Source organism: Arvicanthis niloticus, chromosome 5, assembly GCF_011762505.2.
Source record: "Arvicanthis niloticus isolate mArvNil1 chromosome 5, mArvNil1.pat.X, whole genome shotgun sequence".
Taxonomy (NCBI): Eukaryota; Metazoa; Chordata; class Mammalia; order Rodentia; family Muridae; genus Arvicanthis; species Arvicanthis niloticus.
Window position 1 is genome coordinate 63656415 of NC_047662.1, and position 24647 is coordinate 63681061.

General features: G+C 38.1%; 1 protein-coding gene across 4 annotated transcripts in view; it reads right to left on the bottom strand.

The window, feature by feature from the left end:
* Window positions 1–24647, bottom strand: part of Adamtsl1 (ADAMTS like 1) — an 877745-nt gene that overhangs the window by 189763 nt on the left and 663335 nt on the right. For 3 of the 4 annotated variants that reach the window (XM_076934698.1, XM_076934696.1, XM_034501637.2), the window contains 3 exons: window positions 18516–18627; window positions 14070–14208; window positions 3023–3073 (listed from right to left, as the gene is read on the bottom strand). In XM_076934698.1, the coding sequence (XP_076790813.1) occupies window positions 3023–3073; window positions 14070–14208; window positions 18516–18627 (302 nt within the window). The remainder of the gene's footprint in view (window positions 1–3022; window positions 3074–14069; window positions 14209–18515; window positions 18628–24647) is intronic. The other variant, XM_076934699.1, reaches the window with a different exon arrangement.

The window sequence follows — 24647 nt, forward strand, 5'->3', positions numbered from 1 at the left end:
TCATGAGTGCCTCCCATGTTAGAGGAGTTCATGCTACATTTTGTCTGCACTGTTCAGGTTTAGGCAAGTGCCTTTGTCTCTACTGCCAACAGCCAGCTCTGCTGCCAAATTCAGTATTTCCTCCCAGAAGGCACATTAAAAAAATGTTACTATGGGGGAAACTGAGGTTCTCTGACCCTTAGGAGTTTGAATAAAAGTTATTTCAAGGGAATGATAAACCTTTGCAGAGTTCTTGCAAAATGATAAGACAACTCTGTTCTCCTCCAGGTAGATGTCTGCATGACTTCCTGCTGGAGGCGGAGAACAGGCTGCTTTCAGACTGAAGATGGGTCGAATACATAAATACATACTCATGCTACATTTACTCTGACTGAAACAGCAATATTTTGATGGATATTTAATCACCTAGATGATTGAAATTCTATAAGAGACAACGTTTTCTAACTGGTAGTCTTAAGACCTTGAAATTTCGCCTCCTATGAAAGGGAGAGTGCTTAATTTCTGTCTTAACACTTGCCTTAGCCATGAAGCTTCACTAATGAGTGTATGTGTTCTTTTCACTCTCACTGACCACAGCAAGATACATGAGGATAACACAAGTTTTCAGATTCATAGCGTGGCTTGAGCTTATAGATTCAGGTCGGTATGTGAAATAGTATTACGTGACTTTCCACATAGTAATGGGGCCGTGGGGGAATTTTAAAGCACAGTATATTTAGGTATGTTAAAGTCTAGCAAAAGATGAGAAATGGCATTTCTTTTGTCAAGAGATATTAAAACAGTAACAAAGGTGAATATTATGAATAAAGATATATCCAAGAATCTTGTCCTAAAAGACAATGAAATGAATTGACATGCCATACATTTATACATACTTGGATTTTAATTACCTTAAATCTACACTATGTTTAGTTTAAGAATTTTTTCAAAATTAAAAAGAATGTAGAGAAAGAGACATGAGATCAGTGTCAATCAAGATTAAGTTCATCGTGATACATTGTTACAGTGAGATTTATGCTAAATCTTAAAGGCAGAGGGCAAGAAAGAACAACCTAAAATGTATTAATTGTGTACTTTATCTATACTTGTCTGAAATCTAAAATTTAAATGTTTAAAATAGTGAAGCTTTCTACCTCAATCATCAAGGCATTGCTATCTGAGAACTATTTGAACTTTAGTTTTGTTACATGAGAACTCAGTTGTAGAAATGGCTGCCATTTACTAGAACTTTGTTAGTGAAGCCGACTTTGTATCTTCGGAACTACTGGAAAACGGAAGTATGAGGGGCAAGAAATGCAGCCTGTTTGCTAATTGACTTGTCATTTTCTGCAGAGATGCATAAATACATTAAATAAATACACAGGGCATGGTGCAAAACACCTGCAAGTGGGATGGTGGGCATTTGAGGCAGCACTAGACTTTAGACACTCGAGGGAAGTTTTAGTCTTTGAGAAGTCAAGACTATCATATAAAAGGTTTACTTGCACAAGGGGGGGCAGGGAAGAAAAATCATAGAAAATGACAGGAATCTAGGATTTCCTGAGAGGAGAGACATAAACTCAATGTTGGTCACATTGACACCAAACTTTACCTTTGTTTTAAAATACATGGCTTTTTCCATACAAACAAGGCACACACCCTAGGAATATTGATTCTACAGACACAGAAACAGAAATCATGGGAAATCTTGGCTCAATTATATCTATCTTTTGATTTCTTTCTGTACATTATCAAGGAGAAGATTTCTGGAAAAAGATACCTAAGGAGCAGTCTGATGTCTTTATCAGCACAATTACAACATAGTGGGAGCCAGGAACCAGTAAGGGAGCCTTTAGTGACACATATTGCAACAATGGTATCTAGTGTCAATCAACCTCTTTTTGCACCTGGCTACTAGACCAGTGACCAGATAGTCTCCTGGACACTGGACAAAATTTAAATACTTGTATATGCATTTATACGTGCATATTTGTATGAACATGCATGTTTACTTCTTTAGGTTGTGGGTGTGGTTGCTGGGCTAGGACTAAGAGACGCAGGTCTCACTGGAGAGTTGGATTAGCATCCAATTAGATTCTAATACATTAGGAATTCACAGACTATCAGTTAAATTTACTGAATTTTGCTGTTCAAAATACAGTTATTTTTCTGCATGTTTTAGTTCAGGATTTAGCAAACTGTTGTAGATTATATTAACTGCTCCTGGTCTCACAGAAACCCAGGACTCTAGACAGCAGCTGATTCCCTGGGTGCCAAATTAGTAAAGAAAACAGCAAAGCCATTTAAAACTAATTCCAACTTCTGCTACCTGCAGAGCTATTTCCGATATGGCAAGCAATACAACTGGCAGCTATTTCTTAGCTTTCCTTAGCAACTCCAGGTTTCTCACAAATATAAAGATAAAAATGTCCTTTTGAAGCATTTGAATACCCCTTTTTCTAGTCTTTAAAATATACTTTAACAAAACAATGCAGCAATTGATGTTTATGTGTTTAAAAACTTTACTCTGTAAAATATTCTGAACAATAAGGATATGAAATATCCCTTATATAATTATAATTCTTCCAAAATAAAGAAGGGAACATGAAGCCCCTATTAGAATAAACCCATGTCTGGAATTTTAAACTCATGGTGTTGTGATTACACTTCAGCAGTGTTTGTTTAAGTTAGCAGTGGCTCTGTAATGACCAGGCTTCTACCAAAAGGGGCCAGAGAAGGAGTTAAAAACAGAATGATAGAAAGACACAGCAGAAGCAGACATTCTGCAGCTAATTAGAGAGTTACTGTGTCCACTCCAGTGAAATATCATTCTACGAAAATGGTTTCTGAATGACAAGCTTACAGTCTGAGCAGGCCAGGATTACTCAAGAGGAGAGCTCAGAATGCATTTGCAAAATCTACCATCTACCATCTGATTTATAGAAAAACACAGAATCTACGGCTCTACAGTTTTACATATATACACTAAAGCATCAGAAGACTGATCTGCTAATTCTAACATCAGGATGATTGATTTACGTACCGAGGAAGGGGATGGTAGAGGTCATAAGGCATGATCTGCTTGTATCCGTCACTGTTAGGAACAATAATGCCAACCCTCTGAGTAGAAGGTACACACAACAAAATAAACACTAAATGATTACATCATATACATTTTTATACAATTGCAAAACAACATATATAAATCATCTCTGGAAACAACACTGAAACAGTTTGATATTTATGCTAGCATATGCTGTAGGCTGGGGAAAGGTCTTTGAAAACACTATTTTCTATAATTAGTCCTCTGATCCAAGCAGGAAATACCACTAGAAAGGGAGATGGTGAGAAACTTTGGCACCTCATCATTAGCTATGGCACAATAAGCTTATAAATGTTCTTTAATCCCCCAAATTATCCATTCTATGAGGTCATTATTATTATCATCATTATTAATGTTACTTCCAGATGCCCATGGAGCAATTGCAGTTACTGTCTCACTTTTGATGAAAGAGAAAGCTATGTAAGCAGGAGGTTATGGACCACAGAACTGACAAGACTACAACATACATCTGCAAATAGGCTTCCACTTCTGGCAGATCTAAAGGTTTACTAATACCTGGAGAGTAGCCACTTGGATGTTTCATAAAGGGGAGGGAGGAACTACCAAATGTTATAAGCAATGCTTAGCAAGAGCAAACTCCCTACCAAAACAAAGTAATAAAACTGTTCACAAACATGAAAGTGCTTTTGTCTATAAAATATTATACAATGTTAATGGCTTTAACATGATGCTTGTGACTGTTGTGGCTGCCATTAATACCTTGGGAAACCTGTGAGGTTCAGAGACTGAGTAATAGCTAAAGAGCCACAAGAATGGACGTTCATTATATGCTTTGTGGCTGAAGAATGTACAAGAAAGGAGAGCATGGGCTGAGTTGAAGGTCTTCAGGTGTTTAGTGTTTCCAAATTTCTTGATTTCAACTAATATGTCCCATTGGTAAGACTGGGTCCTTGTTGAAGACTGCACCCCCTGGGTGGAAAAAATGCCTTATTACTTAGGTTGCAGCCGAGCCATCATCAAGAGTACTCAGTATAGATGAAGAACACAGAATGGCACAAACAAAAGATGGTTTATTTCCAAATGACAAGTGCTAGGGAGCTCCTCTGTTGAACATTAAAGAGATCTGTACATTCTGTTTGTATTTCTGGGGTGCAAGTGTATATATTTACACATCTACTTAATAATTAACATATATATTCAGTATGTTTTTATATCTAAATAAATACATTTTCATTTTGACCCCATCATTCGACATAGGATGGTGTTATGCTTTCAGAAATATAGCTAGCAAATCTAAGCTTTTGAGTAGAAAGATTGAGCTGGGCTTAGTATGGATCAGATAGCAACCCCCCCGCCCCCCCCCAAAACACAAAAAACCAAAACAACAACAACCCTCCCCCCAAAAAAACCCCCCAAAAAAACCACTGACTGAAGATCATGAAAGAAAGGAAAAAGAGGACTGACTGGAAGGCCCTAAAAACCTGACTAAAATAGGTGGAGCATGAAAGTATTTAGCTATATTTCAGAGAACAGAGAGACAAGGTTGTAAAGACAGATTGCCTAGGATGAAGTGTTTATTTGCTTATTTACTTTATGGAGGGACATTTTTCTGTGTTTATTTATTTGACATACTAAATTTATTTTCTGATAAAATTTTCATGGTATGTAAATGAGGGGGCACATCTGTGTGCATTTACCTCGCAGTGCTCCTGTGATGCTCCTGTGAGCATGCTCAGAATTGCATGAATCTTTAACACAATAATGAAACGATTACCATATTAATGTTGCTTTGTCCTTGCTTTTGGAGTTAAGTATCCCATTCTTTTCTACCTTCTCCTCATAAAGGCTTACTCCTGCTTTTTTGTTTTTGTTAGAAATATCATATCTCTTTTAAGTATTTTTTTGCATCTAATAACCAAGAGTTTTTTTTCTTTTAAAATGACGATATTTCAAAGAATGCCAATGTCTCGAAATTCTTTTAAAGCTTTGAATATAAACTACTATTTAATAGAAGCAAATTAGGCTATAAATCAAATAGTCTGAAGTCAGGTTTTACCTAACCCTTGTATCTATTCATTTCTATATCAATTTCTAAATGCAGAAATGCATACCATTGCCTCGTCCCCTGGAAAAATTTATGGCTGTAATTTGTCATCTTCAATATGAGAACGAGCTGTTGCAGGTCTCTGTCAACTGATTTATCAGCTGATGATATTTGAAATGGAGACAGTAACATTGAACAAGACAGAGTTGAACTGAAGAGAGGGGATAAATGGGGGAGCACAGAGCTGCCAGGATGCTGGGCTCTGCTTTGGGCTGATTTAGAAGTCATGTTTGTGTTTGAACAAGAAGCTTTAAACCTGGTTCCAGAAAAACTACAGGTCTGTTTGTCTTTCTGTGGCATGGGTCATGGTGAAGACTCGAAATGACTCCATGGCACCTGTGAAAACAGAACGATAGGCAGACAATGGTGCTCTGTCCAGTCTCCAAATGCATCTTCCTGAGCCTTGGCTCTGCTCCCTCCCTCCGGGAGCTCTGGCCACAGCCCTGATTTTTGCCTGCACTGTGATGGAGGGGAAGGCAATCTTGCCTAAGATGCTCCACTCATTGCTTACCTTTAAGACACATTGTTATCTGTTCTCAGATAAAGTGGACATCATGAAGGATGGTGGAAAGAGAAGCTAGTAAGGGACTTGAAACTCTTGCCAGGTTTGAGTCTAGATGTGAGTGTGTTTGTGTATTCACATTTATATATGCCACCAAATATGTGGTCAGGATGGAGGGAAGTGGAAGTGAAGATGATTTACAAAATTATCACAAAGGAAAAATGGAAGGGCAAACTGCTCATTCTTCATGCTCATTCTTCATCCCTCCAATAACCCCAACCACGTGTGTATTTTCACAGTGGCAGTGATACTGCTCGATCTAAAACTCATTGTAAGGGGTGCGGAGAGCAGAAGCCAAGGACAAGGAAGTGAGAGTCACTTCCCACCTAATCTACCCAAAGCATACAATTTACTCAACTGTCTGATGCTATGGTGTTATGACAGGTTCTTATAATACAATATTACACAGAACATAAACATATAAAACACTCTGAGCCATTTTTAGTAATACAGTACCTGAAAAAAATAAGCATAAACTAGGATATATCATTAGAAAATTTATATATACACATTTCATCTATAATTTTCAGTGTGTATATATGTGTTCCCAGGTATACACATGTACACACACAAGGACACTTATGTCTATACATATGTATGTATGTAGACTCTCACATGTATAGTAGGGAAATACATTATAACCCTGGTTGGGTCCTGGGTCCTGGGGGTTGGATTTTTTTCCTTGCTTAAAAAAAACAAAAAAACAAAAAAACCTTTCTGTTTTGCAAGTTCTAAAATAACATGTTGCCTCCCACAAGCTCAGCAAGTAGAGATCTGAAATGCAGTAAAATTTAAATTGGAAAAAAAACTATAAGGTGGAAGCATTCAGAATCAAGGGAAATGAATTAAATGAGGTTATTACCTCATCCCATCTGTCACCTAAATACCATTGAGGCTTTATGCAGGAAAGATCTAAGTCGAAACTTCGGAACAATAGCCATGACCTTAAAAAGCCACGCCTGAATCAGGGTCACACTATGCAGTGTGGAATTCATGTATTGTGATGAGTCTCTCTTTACAAGAGAAATTGAAATGTAATTGACTCCGTGGAGATGAGCCATGAGGGATGCAGCTCAGTGAATCTCTCTCGGGACCTCTTGCTCCTTCTCAGTGCACATCTTCTTTCTGGCCTCTGACCACGACATGGACCACCTGGCATCTTCTCTTGCAAGTTGTTTCTCTTGTAACTGCTGTTCTTTGCCATCCTCTCACCCACCCACCTTTTGGCTTTATCTCTTTGCCACACCCCTTATGGCTACCTTATAATAAAACAGTGCTGGGGCCTGCTTGCGTAACTTGGCATCTTTGCATTCTCTGTGGTCACTATGGATGTTTCATGGAAATTTCTTTATTTCCCATCTAGTGTATGTTTTAGACATCATATTGCTTTGTAATTGTGGAACTGAACTCACCTATGGTAGAAATGGGCCCCAGAGTTTAGCTGACTCCTCTTTGCCTTCCCCATGGTACCAAACATTAATCCTCAAAGACTAGGAAACTACAGTGTTCTGTTTTCCCTAAGAATGAAGTTAGAGGTGCTACAGTATTATGATCATGAGGTTCCATCTTCTCTAGATGATTTCCAGGCAGTAACAGAAATCACCTTCTTCCTAAACAACACTGCAGAGATTTAAGGAAATGCTGAAGGAGGCCCAAGCATTTTGCTTTTCCTTGAGAGGCAGAGCACAGAGGATCCGGGTTCAGTGAGGGAAGGACCACAGAAGAAGCTATGAACTTGAATGTCAGTGTTCTCGCTGTATCCTTTTTACGTATACAACCCTGGGTGCTGGACATTGGTACCTTTGCTTCCATCTCATGAAAATGCAAGGTGCTACAGTATTATGATCATAAACTCTAAGATAAAGGGAGAAGGCAAGAAACTTCTCCCTTGGTAGACTTGGGTTGGTAGACTTTGCATTAGCTTTTCCTGTCTGGTTGCTTGCTGAGCCCAGATGTTATCAACCGCTGTTGATAACAACCAAGATAGTTTAAATTCTTTCTCCTCTAACACCTGCCAAAGTTCTGAAACAATGAGTGCCCTTAACATAAAGTCAAGTTGGAACCAAGTGAGAAAATGTTTTATATAGTAGCCCTAATTTTTTTTTAAACTACACTAATGCCAAATTACTGTGTAATCTGTATCAATTAATGATATCTGGGTTGAAAGGGATCCAGATATTTATTTATTTATTGATATTTCTGGCATTTCTTCCTTGACATTAATAAATGCCATTTCTGTATTACTTTTAAGTAAGTAGGGCTATCATTTTGTTAGGATCTGTTGTGTACTCCAGAAAATGACGTGAGTGGACATCAATACACAGAAGATGCTTGCTTCATCTGGGTTTCTGCTCACTTTGTCAAGCATACAAACTTGTATTGAAATGGTTTTATGTTGTATTGGAAGCAGACCTCCTAGGCTGCTGAAGGCAACATGCAGGACAGGGTTACTGGCGTGGTGATGGTATCAGAGCTGTGTTTCTGTAGGGTGAGAGACACTGTGGAACTGGAAATACTTAGATTCATGCCCCAGCTTGCTTTGATAGAGCCTTACTTGAGGATGCTGCTTACCCTTTCTGGCCTCTGCAGGGAATATAAAACTAAAGTGATGTAATGAATATGTGAGCATCTTAAAAAACTTGTAATGGAGTAACTTTGGGCAGGTCAGTCTAGCTGTTTTGAGTCTTCATTTACTAAAAATCGCTGTGATTTGATGAGTACTTAGCACCTTGCTAGGAGGTTTCCTCCTTTATTTAACAGAATCCTCACAGTGCCTGACAGAAACATTATATTTTTACAGATGGGAAACTAAAGATATTAAGTAATGAAATGCCTTACACAGTGATAGGCTAAAGTTAAAAATGAGGATGATGGAATTCCTTTTCCTAGTAACTCATAAGGTAATTAAAGGAATTATGCAAATAATTAATTGCATGTTTTAAAACCTTGAGAGGCAATGCATGCAGTGAGCTTACTGTTAGTATGAACTTGCTTGATAGAAGAAATGAATAGCTTCATAATCTAGTTATAGGTGTAGTCAATTATTTCACTGTCAGTGGTGTGTCTGCAGGTGTTGGTTCTATAATTTTCAATTGCTGACACATTATGAAATGAAGCACAACTCTGCTTTGCTATCCCATATAAATCCACAAAAGCAGAAATGAGATGTTATTATTATTTTTTTACCACTTATTTAAATGACGCTGGTCCGATGGATGCATTACCTTTCCAAATCATTCATTTGTTGCAATAAAACGATGTACTTTAAGACGTACATGATTTAGGACACTTTCACTTTCTTTTGCTTGTTCAATAACTCAACCATTTTCTAGTCCTTAAATAGGACTTTCTTTTTAGGAAACAGAAGCAGCACAACCTCTTATGGGCTGAATGGATAGGACTCACAGCTGGTTATGTGAGGAGTGTCCTTGACACTTGTAAGCTAAAACGTTAGGCGTTAGTTTGCATAGCATAATCTATACCTTAAAAAAAACAATGTGATTTAGCTTCAAGGTGATGTTTTCCTAGGAACTGTCTCCCAGACAACCCAGAACAACCCACAGAGGACTGCTTTCTGGACTCAGAGGATTTTAGAATTCCATCTTTCCTTTTCATGGATAAAAAATCCAACTGGAGAACAGTTTCTCTAGGCGACACCTATTAGCTATTAGCACAGTCTTGGTCTCGGTCATAGCTGTAGTAACTAATGTTTGTTGAGTGCTTCTTGTGTATCAGGCCCTCCACTAAGGTCTTTAAATGTACAGTAGCATTTATCCCTTGTGACAACTTTAACAACATAAGAACTGTCATTATTGTCACTTCACAGGATTAAAATCTGAGACTTAGTGAGAGTAAATAATTTGCCTAAGACTGTTCAACTAGTAGGTGACAGTTCTGTAGCCTCCAGCCAAACTGTATCACTCTAGAGTTCTCATTCCTCTACCAGGCTTTGCTGTTGGGCACCTAGTAAGCATGAAAATCCAAGTTTTTTTTAATATGCCTTCCACATGCGCTGTCTTTCCAGATGCAGAGTATTTCTTAATAGTTACATTAAGATTCAAATCATATATATATATCAAATCATATATATATATGTTTTAGAATATATATATTTTAAATCTATATATATCAAACTAATATAGAGCTGGAAAAACAAAACCAAAAAATACAAACCACCCGACCACCTCTGAGCAGCCAAAGGTTGCGTGCTTTATATTTCCAGCTGCTCTGAGAACATGCAGCGCTCATTAGATGAGTAAACGACTCCTTTTTATTTGCTTTTTAACCACAAGCAAAGACTTTGTGGCTTTCTGGTCACATAGAAAATGTGGCCTTCTACCCAAGCAACAAAGGTGGCATGAACTGCTACACAAATTTCAACAAAGCTTCTCCTGGTGTAAGGGAGAAGTGACAATTATGGCAAGGCAGACACCTGACAGGTTTGACATGTGAACAGATCCTGGATGTCTGTTACATAGGAAAAGGCTCATAACTAATAGAACACAAAGTAGAAAACTAAGCATATAGTCAGTCCCCAGTAGGCAGGAATGGAGTGTCTTTGGACTTGTAGGAATGCCCAAGTTGGACTATTATGGCATCTGTAGAGCAGAGTCTATAAGAACATTTGATCCACCTGTGACATCATGGCTCTGCATTGCCAATGAAAAAAATAGGACTAATTTTAGCAAAGAGTCATTAAATCTTTAGACCTCTCTTTCCCTTTCCTTAGTCTTAAGTATTGGCTCCCTTTTGGGGGCAACTTCTGGTTAGAAAACTAAATGTTTTGTCACTTCATAAAAATGACTGCCTAAGTGACATGCACAGAGATCAATGAAGCTCTGGTGAGAGGAACAGCTGGGCTGCTGGCTAGGTTCTCCCATTGGACAGACAGAGCACCCATCTGTATTTCTGCCTCTACAGCACATCAGTGCTACATGACATGGGTGCTGAGGCATGCTTTTAGAAGTGGAAACAAAGGCTGAAAAACCACTGACTTTCAGGTGTCTGCTCTGTGAAGTAGAATCCCATCTGTGTTATGTAAAATTGACAAGACCAAAACGAAACAGCAAATGCAGTAACTACTTCTCTTGTGCACTGGGGAGCATGACTAAGCTTTACTACTTTCATTATAGCCTTTTAGCTTATCAACATTTTTTTAAAAATTAACATCTAGGAGCAGAGAAAGTGATAAAAACATAGAAATCCTTTGAAGAGAACAGGCCAGATGTTCACTGTCTGTTCAGCATCATCTGTAGCCATGGCAGCTGCCTGATGTGATGTTATGAAAAGTGTAAGAACAGGAAACAAGGGAAGCGGGTAAGGGAAGCCAAAAAAGGAAATGGGAAGGCAGACAAGAAAAAAAGAAAGGACTCCTGAGACTGGACAGCAGTAAAGAGTGGAGCATTTCTGAAAGGAAATATCAAGGCTTAAACGTTGAACAATTATTAAGTGCCATTACTAAATCTATGTGTGTGTGCATGTGTGTCCAGGTGCTTTCATAGGAAGGAAGGTGAAAGGACCACATTATGTGTCCTGTTCTATCACTTCCTACCTTAGTCCTTTAAGGCAGAGTCTCTCACTGAATCTGGAGCTGGGCTGGAGGCCAACAAGCCTCAGGGATCCCATTGTTAGCATGCTAGCTCTGGGGTTACAGGCACATGCTCAGCTTTGCATTTGGGTGCAAGGGACTCATGCTTATGCAACGAGCTCTGTTACCTACTAGAGTCATCTCTCTGGGCTCCTATTTAGTGTCCTGGTTTGTGTGTGTGTGTGTGTGTGTGTGTGTGTGTGTTCATGGGATATCTCTATCTTGAAAGGGAACAAAACTCAAACTCATTATCTGAATGTGATTTTGCTTCTACTTAGTATAATCAGCTCCGGATTCCAGGATTTACAGGAAAATTAAATTTCAGTGACTACATATAATAATATTTTATGTAACAATGTAGGAATTAAAAATGTGATTTTAAAAAAATTAACATTTGCTTACAGATATAATAAAGTATATTCAAAATGTAAAAAAAAAAAAAAAAAATGTGTGATTTTTGTACTAAGAATGCCCTTGTCTTCCCTTTGGGGATTTTTAATTTGGACACACAGTTGTAGTTTTAATGTAACTGAACCCTTTTGACTTAATATAGTACCCTTAAGTCTGTAGTAAGAAAGCAGCTGCTCAGTGGGTTGACTCCATTGTCCAATGAGGGAGACCCATCTTAGAATGTCCTTCCTGTGTGCTTTGAGCCTACCTCCTTCTTATTTTCTCTTGGAATTCAGAAGAGCTCAGGAAATTAGCCCGTGAGCTCCACAGAATTGCTGACACACCTTAAGCCGAGCTGTAGACTCACACCCCCAAGTCGCTTTCCTCCAGTATCTCCTACTGCTAAGCCTTAATTTTTACAGCTTTGTCTAATTCTATCTTCAATAAAAAGTAGCTTCTGATAGTAGCTTTCAACTTCTTTTTTTTCCTTTTCTTTCTTTTTTCTTCTTTTTTAATATCCACAACAGACAGTATGCCTGTGCTATATTAGATATTTTAAAATGACAGAATACAGACTGAACAGGGAGCTTTTCAATGTTTTGTTTTGTTTGTTTGTTTGTTTGTTTTTGCTTTTGGATAATAAATAATAAATAACAAATGGGCCAGAGATGTTACTCCCACAGAGAAGAGTGGGTAAAGATCAGAGACTAGAAACTAGAAACAAAGGATAAATTTTTCTCATTACAAACATTTTCTTCAAATTGTTAACAACAGTGCTTTCATTTCCAACCCTCTTCCATGGCCACTTCTTCACTAAAGGCATGTTTTCCCAAGTGAGGAAAAGCTTAATGGAAGTGAGGGGAAATGAATCTATCTCTCCTAAAAATGCACATATCAAATTTCCTGTGTCTATGTAAGACTTTCAGTGTCTCTGTGACTGGGAATACAGAATGCTCATCTGAGTTGGGATATGTATGCCTTTTCCTATTATATAGGAATAGATAAAAATGTATAAATGGAATTATTTTAAAATAAGGTTCAATCATACTTAAAAATATTTCAACTACTCAATATGTCTAAAGCAAAGCCAAGCAAAAATTTAACACCTTATTTACTTTCAATATCACACTCAACATTTAATATCCAATATTCTGATGTAAACACAAAGCTAAATTAAACTAGAATGTGAAGCTATAAAATATCTAATCTTTTTGTTCATTTAATGAGTTTACTTTTACGAGGTATGTCTATGGTTTGTAAACATTAATTATTAATAGTAAGTTCAAATCACATATATAATTTAGATTTCATGGCTTAATGTAGAAAGAGCATAAGCATACGCTTAAGTTATACATAAGCACACATAAGTCAGCAATCGACTACAAAAGTTGCATCTCTCAAATGTATGATAGAATGGTCTCCACCTACACCACCCATGGAGCAGCCTAGTTCTTCAGACCTTTTCTTTCACGTATAAATAATTAGCAAGACCTCACTTAAAATATGACATAGAAATCATTAATAAAAAAAGATGTTTTGGCCATTGGTACTTGTGACTGGTGATTGCTTTTGTGGGGAAAGGTTTTCCTAGACGCTCTCTAGGAAGTTGTGGATTTGTAAACTGCAACTGCCAAGAATCACTCATCAGTGTTGGAAGCCCTAAGCAGAGGCACCGCCTCTATGAGCAGATTCTCCACCTGCACATCAACAGTTACTCACATCTAGGCACTTCATTAGTCTGCCTGATTCCTGATGCTGCAAATAACTGGGGTCCAATTATGCTTTCTCTAAAACAAACAATAGCGTGTGAAGGTGTTAAAGGTTTAAATCTTTAGAACTTCTAATTACAAACACCCTCAAGAAAATTTGACTTGGAAATAAGCCCTAGCTCCTATGGAGCAAAGGCTAAGCTTTTTTCAAATGTAGCAAAAACTGTTTTGAGGCTGACTCTGACCCTAATTAATTGTGTGAATTGAGTATGCAAGGATGGATTGGCTATGGTCCTGACATGCACTCTCTGTGACTGCATCCTTGATCAGAGACAGGGGAAAGACTGGAAGCATTGTGAAACACTAAACCATCACACTGGCTAAGATACCAAGATGTTCACTGGACTTTGTTAGGTGGAGAAACAAGATGTCAGGGTGTGAAAGCAATCAAAGGAGAAAGAGAGGACTTCACTTTGAAGAACACTTACAGAAAGAAAATCCACAGAACCCGAGGTCACATCACACAACAGCAGAAGTTATGAGCATGGGTGCCACTAATGGTGGGGGCGTTGGACAGGACTGTGTCCTTTATTTTTAAGTTAAATACCCACTTTCATCTAAGAAGCTAACTGGGAACCTGATTTATGATAAACAAACAGGTAAATTGGACTGACCTGGCTGGACAAGGATCCAAGTTGCACTCCTGAAGCTTGGGTTTGGGCTTGACGTTTTCAGGGTAGTAGTGACAGTACTGGTCAGCCACCACACGGCTACTCCGGAGATCATAGCACTCGGCAGACGTCAGCTGGTAACCTGTAAACATCAACACAACCAGGCTTATTAAAGCACAATGGACTTCTGTATGATTTTGGGTCATCTCCTGTTAAGGAAATTATTCCCAATGCCTAAGTCATTTCTAAGAAAAAACAAATATATAATTGGAAGGGTCATTACTGTTGTAGGACTAAAATTCCACATTTTTTCTCAAGTAATCTGCTCATTTTAATTATTCAATTATATTATAGTGTTTGAGTTATACAAGGACATAGTCAGATTATAAAACTCTGTGGCAAGAATTTTTGTTTGTTTGTTTGTTTTGTTTTTTGAGACAGGGTTTCTCTGTATTGCCCTGGCTGTCCTGGAACTCACTCTGTAGACCAGGCTGGCCTCAAACTCAGAAATCCACCTGCCTCTGCCTCCCAAGTGCTGGGATTAAAGGCATGCACCACCACTGACCGGCAAGAAATATTGTTTATTTATTTACTATAATATGAAACATAACAGAAAAACCACCATTAGTATTTTTTAACAAAGCTTGTTATAAAAAGATGCTAAATTGGCTCTGTATCTCTGGGGCCACCAGGAAGAATCAACTCACAACTCATTAATAAAGTAAGCAATAGGTGAATAAATAAAATAAAAATAAATCTCAACATCTCCTCTTTGAACATGGAGATTTATGAATCAGGTCCCACCTGAGTCAGGTTCTATCAAGCTGCTTAAATTCAACCTGAATGAGCTGAACTGAGTAAATGTACAGTTAAAGTCCCCAGTAACAGCTACCCTGAATCTGAATTCCTTACAGAATTAAAACAACAAAATCAAACATATCAAAAAAATGAAAATAAAAAAATGAAAAGTCCTCCCAAGTCCTCCTTCCTAGTATTTAACTTTAGCTTTTTCCAAGATACTTTGCCATTCCTCCTCAGATTAAGTATCTGGCTCATACTTTGTAGGCTTTCTTTTCTACAAAATCTCTTTCCAAAAAGTTGCCTAGTGATATTTAGTTTTATTTATAATGTGTTTGATCTTTCTCACCTGTTTTGTGATGTTAGAGAAAGTAGTGATCAAGACTTAGACTCTAAAATAAGTGAAAATAAGTATATGCCAATGATTTTAAAAGGTCTGTATCCTTCTATTCCAGACCCACCCCAGCCCCCCCAAATTCTTCCTGGCAGGTAGATGAGTTATTACTAAATATGTATTCAGAAAGAAGATTGAAATCATTGGGAGACTTGCAGAGGTTTTAGGAAGTCAGAAGGAAGCTTTTGAAGCCAGATTTCCTGGCTTGAGGCTATGTGCTCAGACCACCCACAAAAAGTTAATTGTTCATTAAAGACCTAAAAAAAGACCTTTAAAAATTCTACTGGGAAGATGAAAGCACAGAGAGAAGCAAAAGCAGCGGGCAGGAACGCACAACCAGCTGACGTCTGGTTTATAGAAAAGCTAAGTAGCAAAATGACATTTTAGAGAAGTCAACACACTTTTACTTTTTGTCTCCATCGTCCTCCAAAGCAGCAATTTTATAAAACAAACACTTTGGAGTTTTGCAGAGAATAATCTCTCTTCGAGGACAGAATTTATCCGGTAGTAAAAATGTGGGAAGAAATAATAAAGTATTAGGTTGAGGGTATGGTGTTTGAAATCATCATTTCCCAACCCAAGCCTCTGCTCTGAAGCTCTCACACACTATGAAGTAAAGTCATGGAGTGAAAGCAAAGGACCAGTGTGGTCCCATGACATTGTCCTCTGAGGCTTGCCTGGGAGTTCTTGTGGAACATTCTTTACATGTGGTGAAGTGGCCAGGCACTTGAACCTGACAGCAGCAGCACACACTGGGAACCACCACTTATTTCTCAGATTGTAAGACTGGTCCATGAAGTGGAAGGAAGACTCTATACCCCTCACACACCACAAGGGAACTTTTGCTTATACTCAGGCTTCCTGATAAGATTTCCTATGAACAGAGGCTTGACACTGGAAAACCATGGATAGCTCTATTCTTACATGTGGGTAAAATGAGACCCAGTGTGGTTGGAAGCAGATGAATGTAACACTAATTGCTTTATTTAATAGTAAGTCATTGTCAAGGTTACTAAAATTATACTGTTACAGCAATTCCATGTGAAAATGATATAGGGTGCATGCAATTGAATTGCTGTTTTATGAAAGGTATGGTTTACATTTAAAAAGAAAAAAATATTACATTAGATGACCTTTCATTGACGTTTGTTTTGTTTTCTGTATGACTCATTCATGAATCTATAGAAATTTATTCTCATAAAACAACAACATAATTGGAGCTTTCTTTCCTTTTCCCCCAGTGCGCACTCTCTCTCTCCCCTTCCCTCCCTTTTTCTCATTTGTGTGTGTGTATGTGTGTGTGTGTATACATTTGTGTGTGTGTGTGTGTGTGTGTGTGAGGCTCCATATTGATACCTAGAATCATCCTCAATTGCTCCTCTATCATATCCTTCACAAGATTTCAATTAAACCCAGAGCTTGGTGATATGTCAGTCTAGATAGCTAGTTTGCTCTAGGGATTACCCTGACTCTGTCATATCTACACAGTATTTAGCTAGATTCTAGGCATCTGAACTCTGGTTTTCTTGCTTTCATGACAAGCTCTTGACTGCTGAGCCATCTCTTCAGCCTGGCAGTTTTTTTTTTAAAGGTAATTTTATTCAAGATGAGCTAGATCAACTATAGAAATACTATTGTATTATTGTATTGAAATGCAAATAGACTTGATGGCATTTGACTCATCATTTTTAAGTTAAAAACCTGTGTTGATTAGGTTGATTGTCAACTTGATAAGTTAGGGTCAATTAAGAAGATGGAACCTCAGCTGAGAAAACACACCCATCAGATTTGCCTGTAGGCAATTCTGTGGTACACTTTCTTGATTAATGACGGATATGAGAGGGTCCAGTACACTGTGGGCAGTACCACCCTGGACAAGTTGTCCTGGATGGTATAAGAAAGCAGGCTGAACAAGTCATGGGGCACAAGCCAGTAAGCGACATTTCTTTGTTTCAGTTTCTACCTTCAGGTTCCTGCCTTGAGTTCCTGCCCTGACTTCTCTTCATGATGCAGTATAATCAGAATGTATAAACCAAATAAATTATTTCCTTCTCAAGTTTCTTTGGTCATGATGTTTTATTAAGCAACAGAAATCCTAAGACAAAATAAAATACTGCTTTTAGAAGCACAATTAGTGTTTTGTTCCTATTATATAGATAGAGATAACAAAGTTATTGGTGAATTATGTCATATATTCTTATGTTTTAAAAGAATGATGGACAACCATTTGCTTCAATTTTGAGGCACTATGGCTTTAACTATTGTAAATAATTCCAATGTGGGTGAACTATCTAAAGTTAGTCAATTAACCAGCTTCTACAAAAATAGAGAATTAGTTAGATATACCAACTTTCAAAGCCATCTATCTATCTATCTAATCTATCTATCTGTAATTTTAGACCTATTAAAATGGAAAACAAAAGATAATCCACAAATGTTGACAATCTAAAATATTCACACACTTAATTTTATGGAAAGATTTTGGTAATACATGCATCCACAAAAATCCTCAAACTCTTTTATCTAGTAACCATATCACTGAGTATTCATCCTAGGGGAATTTGTGAATGGATAAAAACATTTAGACATTATGTTATTTATTATATTACAATGGTATAACATTTAAAAGAATCAAGTGATCTTATACAAGAAAATGACTAAATCATCAAAAATTATTAAAGAAATATGACATACTCACTATAATTATAAAAACTGAAAATAGGAAGAAACCTTTCCTAGTAACACAAGACACTGAGTGTGACATAGATATGACAGTGTAGGAACAGGAATTTGCTTTGTGACTTTTTAGGAGAGACACACTATAAAGGATATATGGACTAAATGCATGTCTTTCAGTGTGTGGTGGTGGGGATAGGCAAAAAAATAACCTGGGTTACGTCAACAATGAAGTGATTTTTTTTTTCTGGTAATAAAACTTTCTCAAATGGAGTGAGCCTGACAAGCATCCTCACTTGCTTCTTGAAGAAGTCTACCCTTAGAGGAAAGCAAGAACTGAACTGAAAAGCTGCTGTTGGATAGGATATTACTACTCCCAGTTTTCCCCGATGCCAAGGAAAGAGGTGTTTGCTATGAGCATCCATAAAGGAAAAGCTTCCCAGGGTGCCTCACAGATGGCTTCAGGAATTGGCTCCATTCAGAAGAAGGGGTTCTTCCATGTTGAAGTTAGTTCACTCTTATAATATCCAGCTTTTTCCTCACAGAGACCTAGGCTAGATAGGATAAGTGAATACTGTTACCTCCACCACACGTTGCTGAGCAAGGAAAGAAGTCTGTTTCCCTCCATCGGTGGATGATAGGCTGGTAGAAGATGAACTGGACTGTGCTGTCTGCAGGTCCCGAGTCATGGATCTGCAGGAACAAAACGGGAAAGTTGGGGGTGTGATAGGAAGAGGGATAGCTTCTGGGTCTCTGGTAACATTGGCTGAGAATGCACGGTGTATGGAGGTCTTAAATATGTGAGAACCTATCTGGGTATCAAATGGGACGGCATGATCATTCACCTTACTATGTGATAACCAGAGAATGGTTATCACAGGACCTTTATTATCTTCACCCTCACAGAGTTGATGACTTAGAGTATGGTGAGATCTCCATTTGTGACTCCACCACAGTTTCCTTCTCACCCTTATTTCTACAGAATTGTGTAGCCTTTGAAATGTATATTCAGAAATAGATAATATAGTAAGGCATGGCATCACAACACTCAGGAGGCAGAGGCAAAAGAATTTCTGTGAGTTCAAGGCCAATCTGGTCTCTATATTGAGTTCCTGGATAGTCAGGGCTATGTAGAAAGACCCAGTCTCAAAAATAAGAAAGACAATTTATTTTAAGGAAAGCATAAATGTCCTACACTACAAAAAATAAAAGATACTATCTGTAGTTGAGAAAGAAAAAAATGTCAAGGATTAAGATGCTTTTCCCATTTAGGGACATACATGGGTCTTCCTGTCAGTATAGTGATTCATGTATCTGGATGTGCTAAGTCACCAGTTGGAAGTTACTTAACTGCAAATTCTTGGGTCCAAGCCCAGAGATCTAGGCAATTCTAATGTAGATATTCCAGAATACCAAATGTCAAGATACTAAGTTATAAAAGCAACTACTTTCAAATAAATCTTGTGCTTATGGAAATTAAAACTTGTTTTTAAAAGAGGAAATATGAGACAGTAAATTTTTAATGGTTCCTAAAATTACAAGGTTGAACAAACATACTTAAACTACAAGAGAAGAAAAAGTACCTAACATGAACAGAACAATGAACTTCAGGAGGACTGAACGATGTGACAATCAAATGTCAGGCCAGTCTTGGAATAATGACAGAATTACTTCTTACTCCCATTCTACTTGTGAGAAGTATTGGGGTCCAGTTGAATAGCATGGCCTAAGCCTTTGTCAAGTGTTCTTAAGTCTCCATAACATCCCAACTGCTACCCTTCATTTTGGGTAAACTGATGGAGATGACCTTCAGATTATTTTAAAGACAGCCCTATTTCTTGGCTGTTGATCTCATTAAGTACCCTCAACAGCGAGGACACAGAAGAAATAGGAATAGTAGACAAGAAGGCATTAGAAAACCTGCAAGTGTCAAACTCTAGGCTGACTTTAGAGTTTATATAAGTAGATGGAAATGTTTTTCCAGAAAGTCTGGGAGAGCCAAAGATTAGGAAGAGAGAAAGGTCAGGAACCTCCAGATGGTCTCATTTCACCAGGACTCTGATTAATGAACCATTAGGGCCTTTTCTAATTGGAGCAAACAGTGATAAACCCATTAAAAAAAAAAAACAAAAAAACAGAGGAAGCAGGAAGCGGTAGTGTCTCTACCAGAGGGATGCATAGTCCTCCACAGTCCCATGTATCAGACACATGGTACTGCACTGCTGGTTAGGGATCCAGCATTCATTTCATTATTTGGTAAGCTTTCATCTAATTGCTTTAACTCCAGCATCCCTTCACTTCCTTCAGAGATGTGATTATCATGCAGGAAAGCCATTAAGGAGGACCCTTGTTTGAACCTAATAGTCTTGAAAAATGGGAAGAAAAAGAAAATCAAGAGCTGTTTTGTATTTGATTCTCTCCTTAAATGATATATAAGGTATATGATGTGTTTCTGCAAGGGCATTTGAAGCTCTGAAAGCACTCTCACCAAGATGGGTGACCCTGTGGAAACAGTTCAAAGATACACAGCAGCAACTCACCCAGGGCTCTCCTTTGCTCTTCTGCCTTTAGTAGAGCAGCAGTAGAGCTGCAGTTGTGGCAGGCGAGGGGGTCCATGACAGCCAGCACCCTACCAACCATTTATTTTACTGGATCCTTTCTGCTGGAGACCTGGGCCCACAGTGAGGACTGGGTAGGAAATCATAACCAGCTATGGTTAAAATGAGGAAGCCTTATCCTGGAATATCTATATGATGTTCACTTGCCTTTAGATCTGGTAAAAAGAAAAAAAAATGGTGCAAGGCCTTTTATAGGCTCATTAGAAGCTACCAATTAAACTCTTTATAGCCTACAAGGATGGAATGGATAACAAGAAGGCATTTTGTCAGACATCATGGTGAAGGAAGGAGAAGAGGCAGCAACAGCAGAGTGTTGTCCTGTGTGAGTCCCATGGAGATGCTAAAGAACACATATGGGTTCTGAGGCTGAGAACTTACATTTGGAGAAATCACAAATGAAAAGAGGTCTTTTAAAAAAGATGAAATGGATCACAAGAATGAAGGCGTCTTGCTTTATAACCTTGCTTGGTTTTCTCCACATGCATAACGTTTTTTTTTCTCCATAGTCATGTTCCCCATTTAACAATGACAGTGATGGTCAGCACATATACCACATTCCTACCAAGGCTGAGGTATGTTTTATTTATATTAAATTTAATCTTAAGACAGTGTGGGTTTTCCACATTTAAATTACAAGGAGAGGTTCAGTGATTTGTTCAAGCTGTCTAGCTAAGAAAGAGGAACACAGAATCTGAGTTCAGGTCTATGTATCTCTAAAGCTGCTATTCTTCTCATAGCACCACCAATATCCACAGTGGTGCCATGATGAAGTGTGAATTTACCCTTTTCACGTCCCCATTCTTATCATAATGTCTCCTTCAATTCCCATTTTAAAGTAGAGACAAGCACTTAAAATAATGATAAGGCCGACATGACATGTATCTTTGGTGGTCTAACAGTTGCTCATGGAGACAGGCCAGCCAAAGTGTATGTTCTGTTTTTCTTCATTCAGGACTGCTCAGTCCTTGTTATCATTAGCTCTGCCATCCCACAAACCCTAAATCCTCACACATCATGTGCTGGTCCTCAAGTGTATTTGAAAAGCTTCAGTTTGACACCTTAGAATGTTGGTGCAGGGAGCTGAACACATCTGGCATATATAATTTTGACCTCCTTATGCTAGTAAGTATTTAAAAAAATGTTGTGGACTAAGCTCTTCTTCCTTCTTCTAAGCAACATCTCAGTGTTTCTAATTCACCTTAAAGACTTCTCACACTGAAAGTGAATGGGAAGACTCATAGTTAACAGCACCTTAAAAATGGAGTTGCAGGAAGGTGTGTGTGTGTGTACGTGTGTGTACATGTGTGGAGAGAGACAGGAGACAGACAGAGAGAGAGAGAGAGAGAGAGAGAGAGAGAGAGAGAGAGAGAGAGAGAATATATAGATGGTTGATTTCCAAGTCAGTGCCCAGCTTAATGAACAAAGGAGACAGCATAAACACATGAAGACAGCATCAAGACCACAGTGGTCCCTACAGAAATAGCTCTGAAAGCACCCCTCTCTTTTCTATTGAGAAAAAGGAGACTTGTGAGCTTCCTTATGTTACTCCACTAAATGTCTTCTCCTCACCTATGCCAGAATCTCTGGCACAGACAGGAGTATTGTTGCTGACAGTCATGGATTCCCTCACCCAACATGCAGTAGGGCAGCTTCTATTCTGGATGCACAAAAGGGAGCCCTGGGTAAGTAGCTACTGACCAAGACCCACAGTAGAAAGTTACAGGACCGCAGTGCTCTTGGGTACTCTGTTTCCCTTATGACTTGGGAAGGCTTGGAGATTGTGGGAATAAATCAACTTACTTCCTAGGGCAAGGAGAAAATAAAATAAAGCCAAGGTACCTACTTCTTAATTGTCTTGGTCTACTGTATTCAATTTTAGGCTAGTTTAGCAATTGGCAGAATGTTACTTCCTCAAGTATGTGAGGAAAAAATGATTTAAATGCTCTTGTTTAAGTTTTCGATGGCATGGAACAGTAACCCAATCTTTACAGCACCAGGTGTCTGTGAATTCAGTGGGGGCATCATTGTTTCTTTCACTGTTTCTTTCTATAGCTTGTCATCTCGTGATCCTCTTGATCATCCCTCTTTCTTTGGCATCACCTCCAATGTTTGCCATATAGTAGGCAATCAAACAGTTGCTAAATATATCAATGTATTGGTGAACAAATGGTTTATATATGGATCATGTTTTCTTTTGAGTTATGTTTGGAACAAGATTTTGTTTTGATAAAGTCTTAGGAACTCTGTTGAAATTTACATTTGACAACTATTTTAGAGACATTGTTTATCTCATCAGCAAATGATACATTTCATAAAGCAAAGCAGAATGTTAAAAGCAATCTCTGTCCAAGACCATTCTCCACTCTCCTTCAAAGGCTATCTATTGAGCTGATAGTATGGCTGCAAAGGTAAAGGCACTTTCTAGACAAACCTGATAGTCCTATTTGATCTCTGGAATCTAAAGTGGAAGGACATAACTGTCTTTTGAAAGTTGTCTTTGACCTCCACACATGGGCTGTGGCACATATGAACATACACACAAACACAAATAATAATAATGATGATAAATAAAATACAAACAAACAAACAAAAAAACCCCTCTGTCTCCACATGCAGGATAACATAGCAGAAAGAGTTTGTTATTAGTGCGAAAAAAATGGGCTCAATCTTCCCAATGTCAGGAATCCTTGATGATTTTAACATTTGGAAATTCTAAGATTAACTACTTAAATTTTGTTAGCATTCAACTTTGCTTTTATGTACCTTAAAGAACTTTCAAAGACTTTGAGACTTGTAGATCTTAGCATGGAAGATACATAATTTGGCCTCCAGGTGACATGGGATATAGCTCTAGCTAATGCTGCCATGACTGTGCAGTAGACTAGAATGCCTTTCTGGGAGCAACCGAGGTCATGCATCAAGGAAAAAAATGGCTAGAAGATGAGTCCAAAATGAAACACTAAGTGGAAGAATAGACCTGAGGCTGGGAAGACCATCCTAGTGTTCAGGAGAAGGAAGGCAAGGACATAAAGTAGCAGAGTAGAGACAGAGGTGGGAAGAGCAGGATAGCATAGTGCCATGCTCAGCAGCAAAAGTGAAGGGTTGCTTCCTGGCTCTCCATCTGAAGCCTTGCTATCTAACAATGTATGAAATCCAAGAAGAAGTGTGGCATACTTAAATTAGTTCATTCCAATGCCCTAGAGTCTATTTGCAAACATAAGAAACTTATGGGGGGAACCACTATGTGTCCAGGTTGAGTAGGAAGATGAATCACTATGCAATCATTAAGTGCTTTGCTTTCCCACAGTTGACGTGGTTCTTCCTCTTGAGGTCCCCTGGCTTCAGACAATGATTTTCTCCTTTATGAATTGTAGGATAGCTTGTTAGGGAGGTATATTCTAGATATATACCTAGAATCTGCTAGGTATATATCTAGAACATAGGTAACAGGGAAGAGTTGACCTAGACTAAAATTATTACAGCTTAGTTTCCAATGGAGAAAAGAATTGATTATTTCCAGTCTTTCTCAATATTCACAGGATGCTTGTGTCTCTGAAAATCTTTCTTAATCATATGAGCCTATACAGAAGATCATTTAGCCTTTACTACCTATATTTTTAACTTCTCAATTATGTGTAACATTATTTGTATCTTCTTGACCCAGGTTTTTATTTCTTAAAAGTTATTGTAAGCCCAGTAAAGGCAGAAATGCATGCTGAGAACTCACTCAAAGTTTTTACAAAGCATTTTCTAACCGGAGAACATTGAGACACAGGTGTTCCATAAACTTACTGGATAATGTGAACTCATACTTTGCCCTTACTTATTTCTAGGCTTGTCTTCATAATATCTCACAGAATAAAATTACCTTTGAGGAGACTTGATTGTGTACATAATTATGCTCAGGGTTGTAAGGGGCAACATAGGAAGGGATTGTGTGTGTCTAACATCAAGTCCAAGCAGGAATCATAAACTTTATATTATTCCTTTAGAATACTGTAACTGGCCATTTTTTGTGATGTTATCATTGCTCCTATAGCTTTATGAAGTGATGCACTTGTTAATTAACATGTGGCTAAATATAACTTTCCCCAA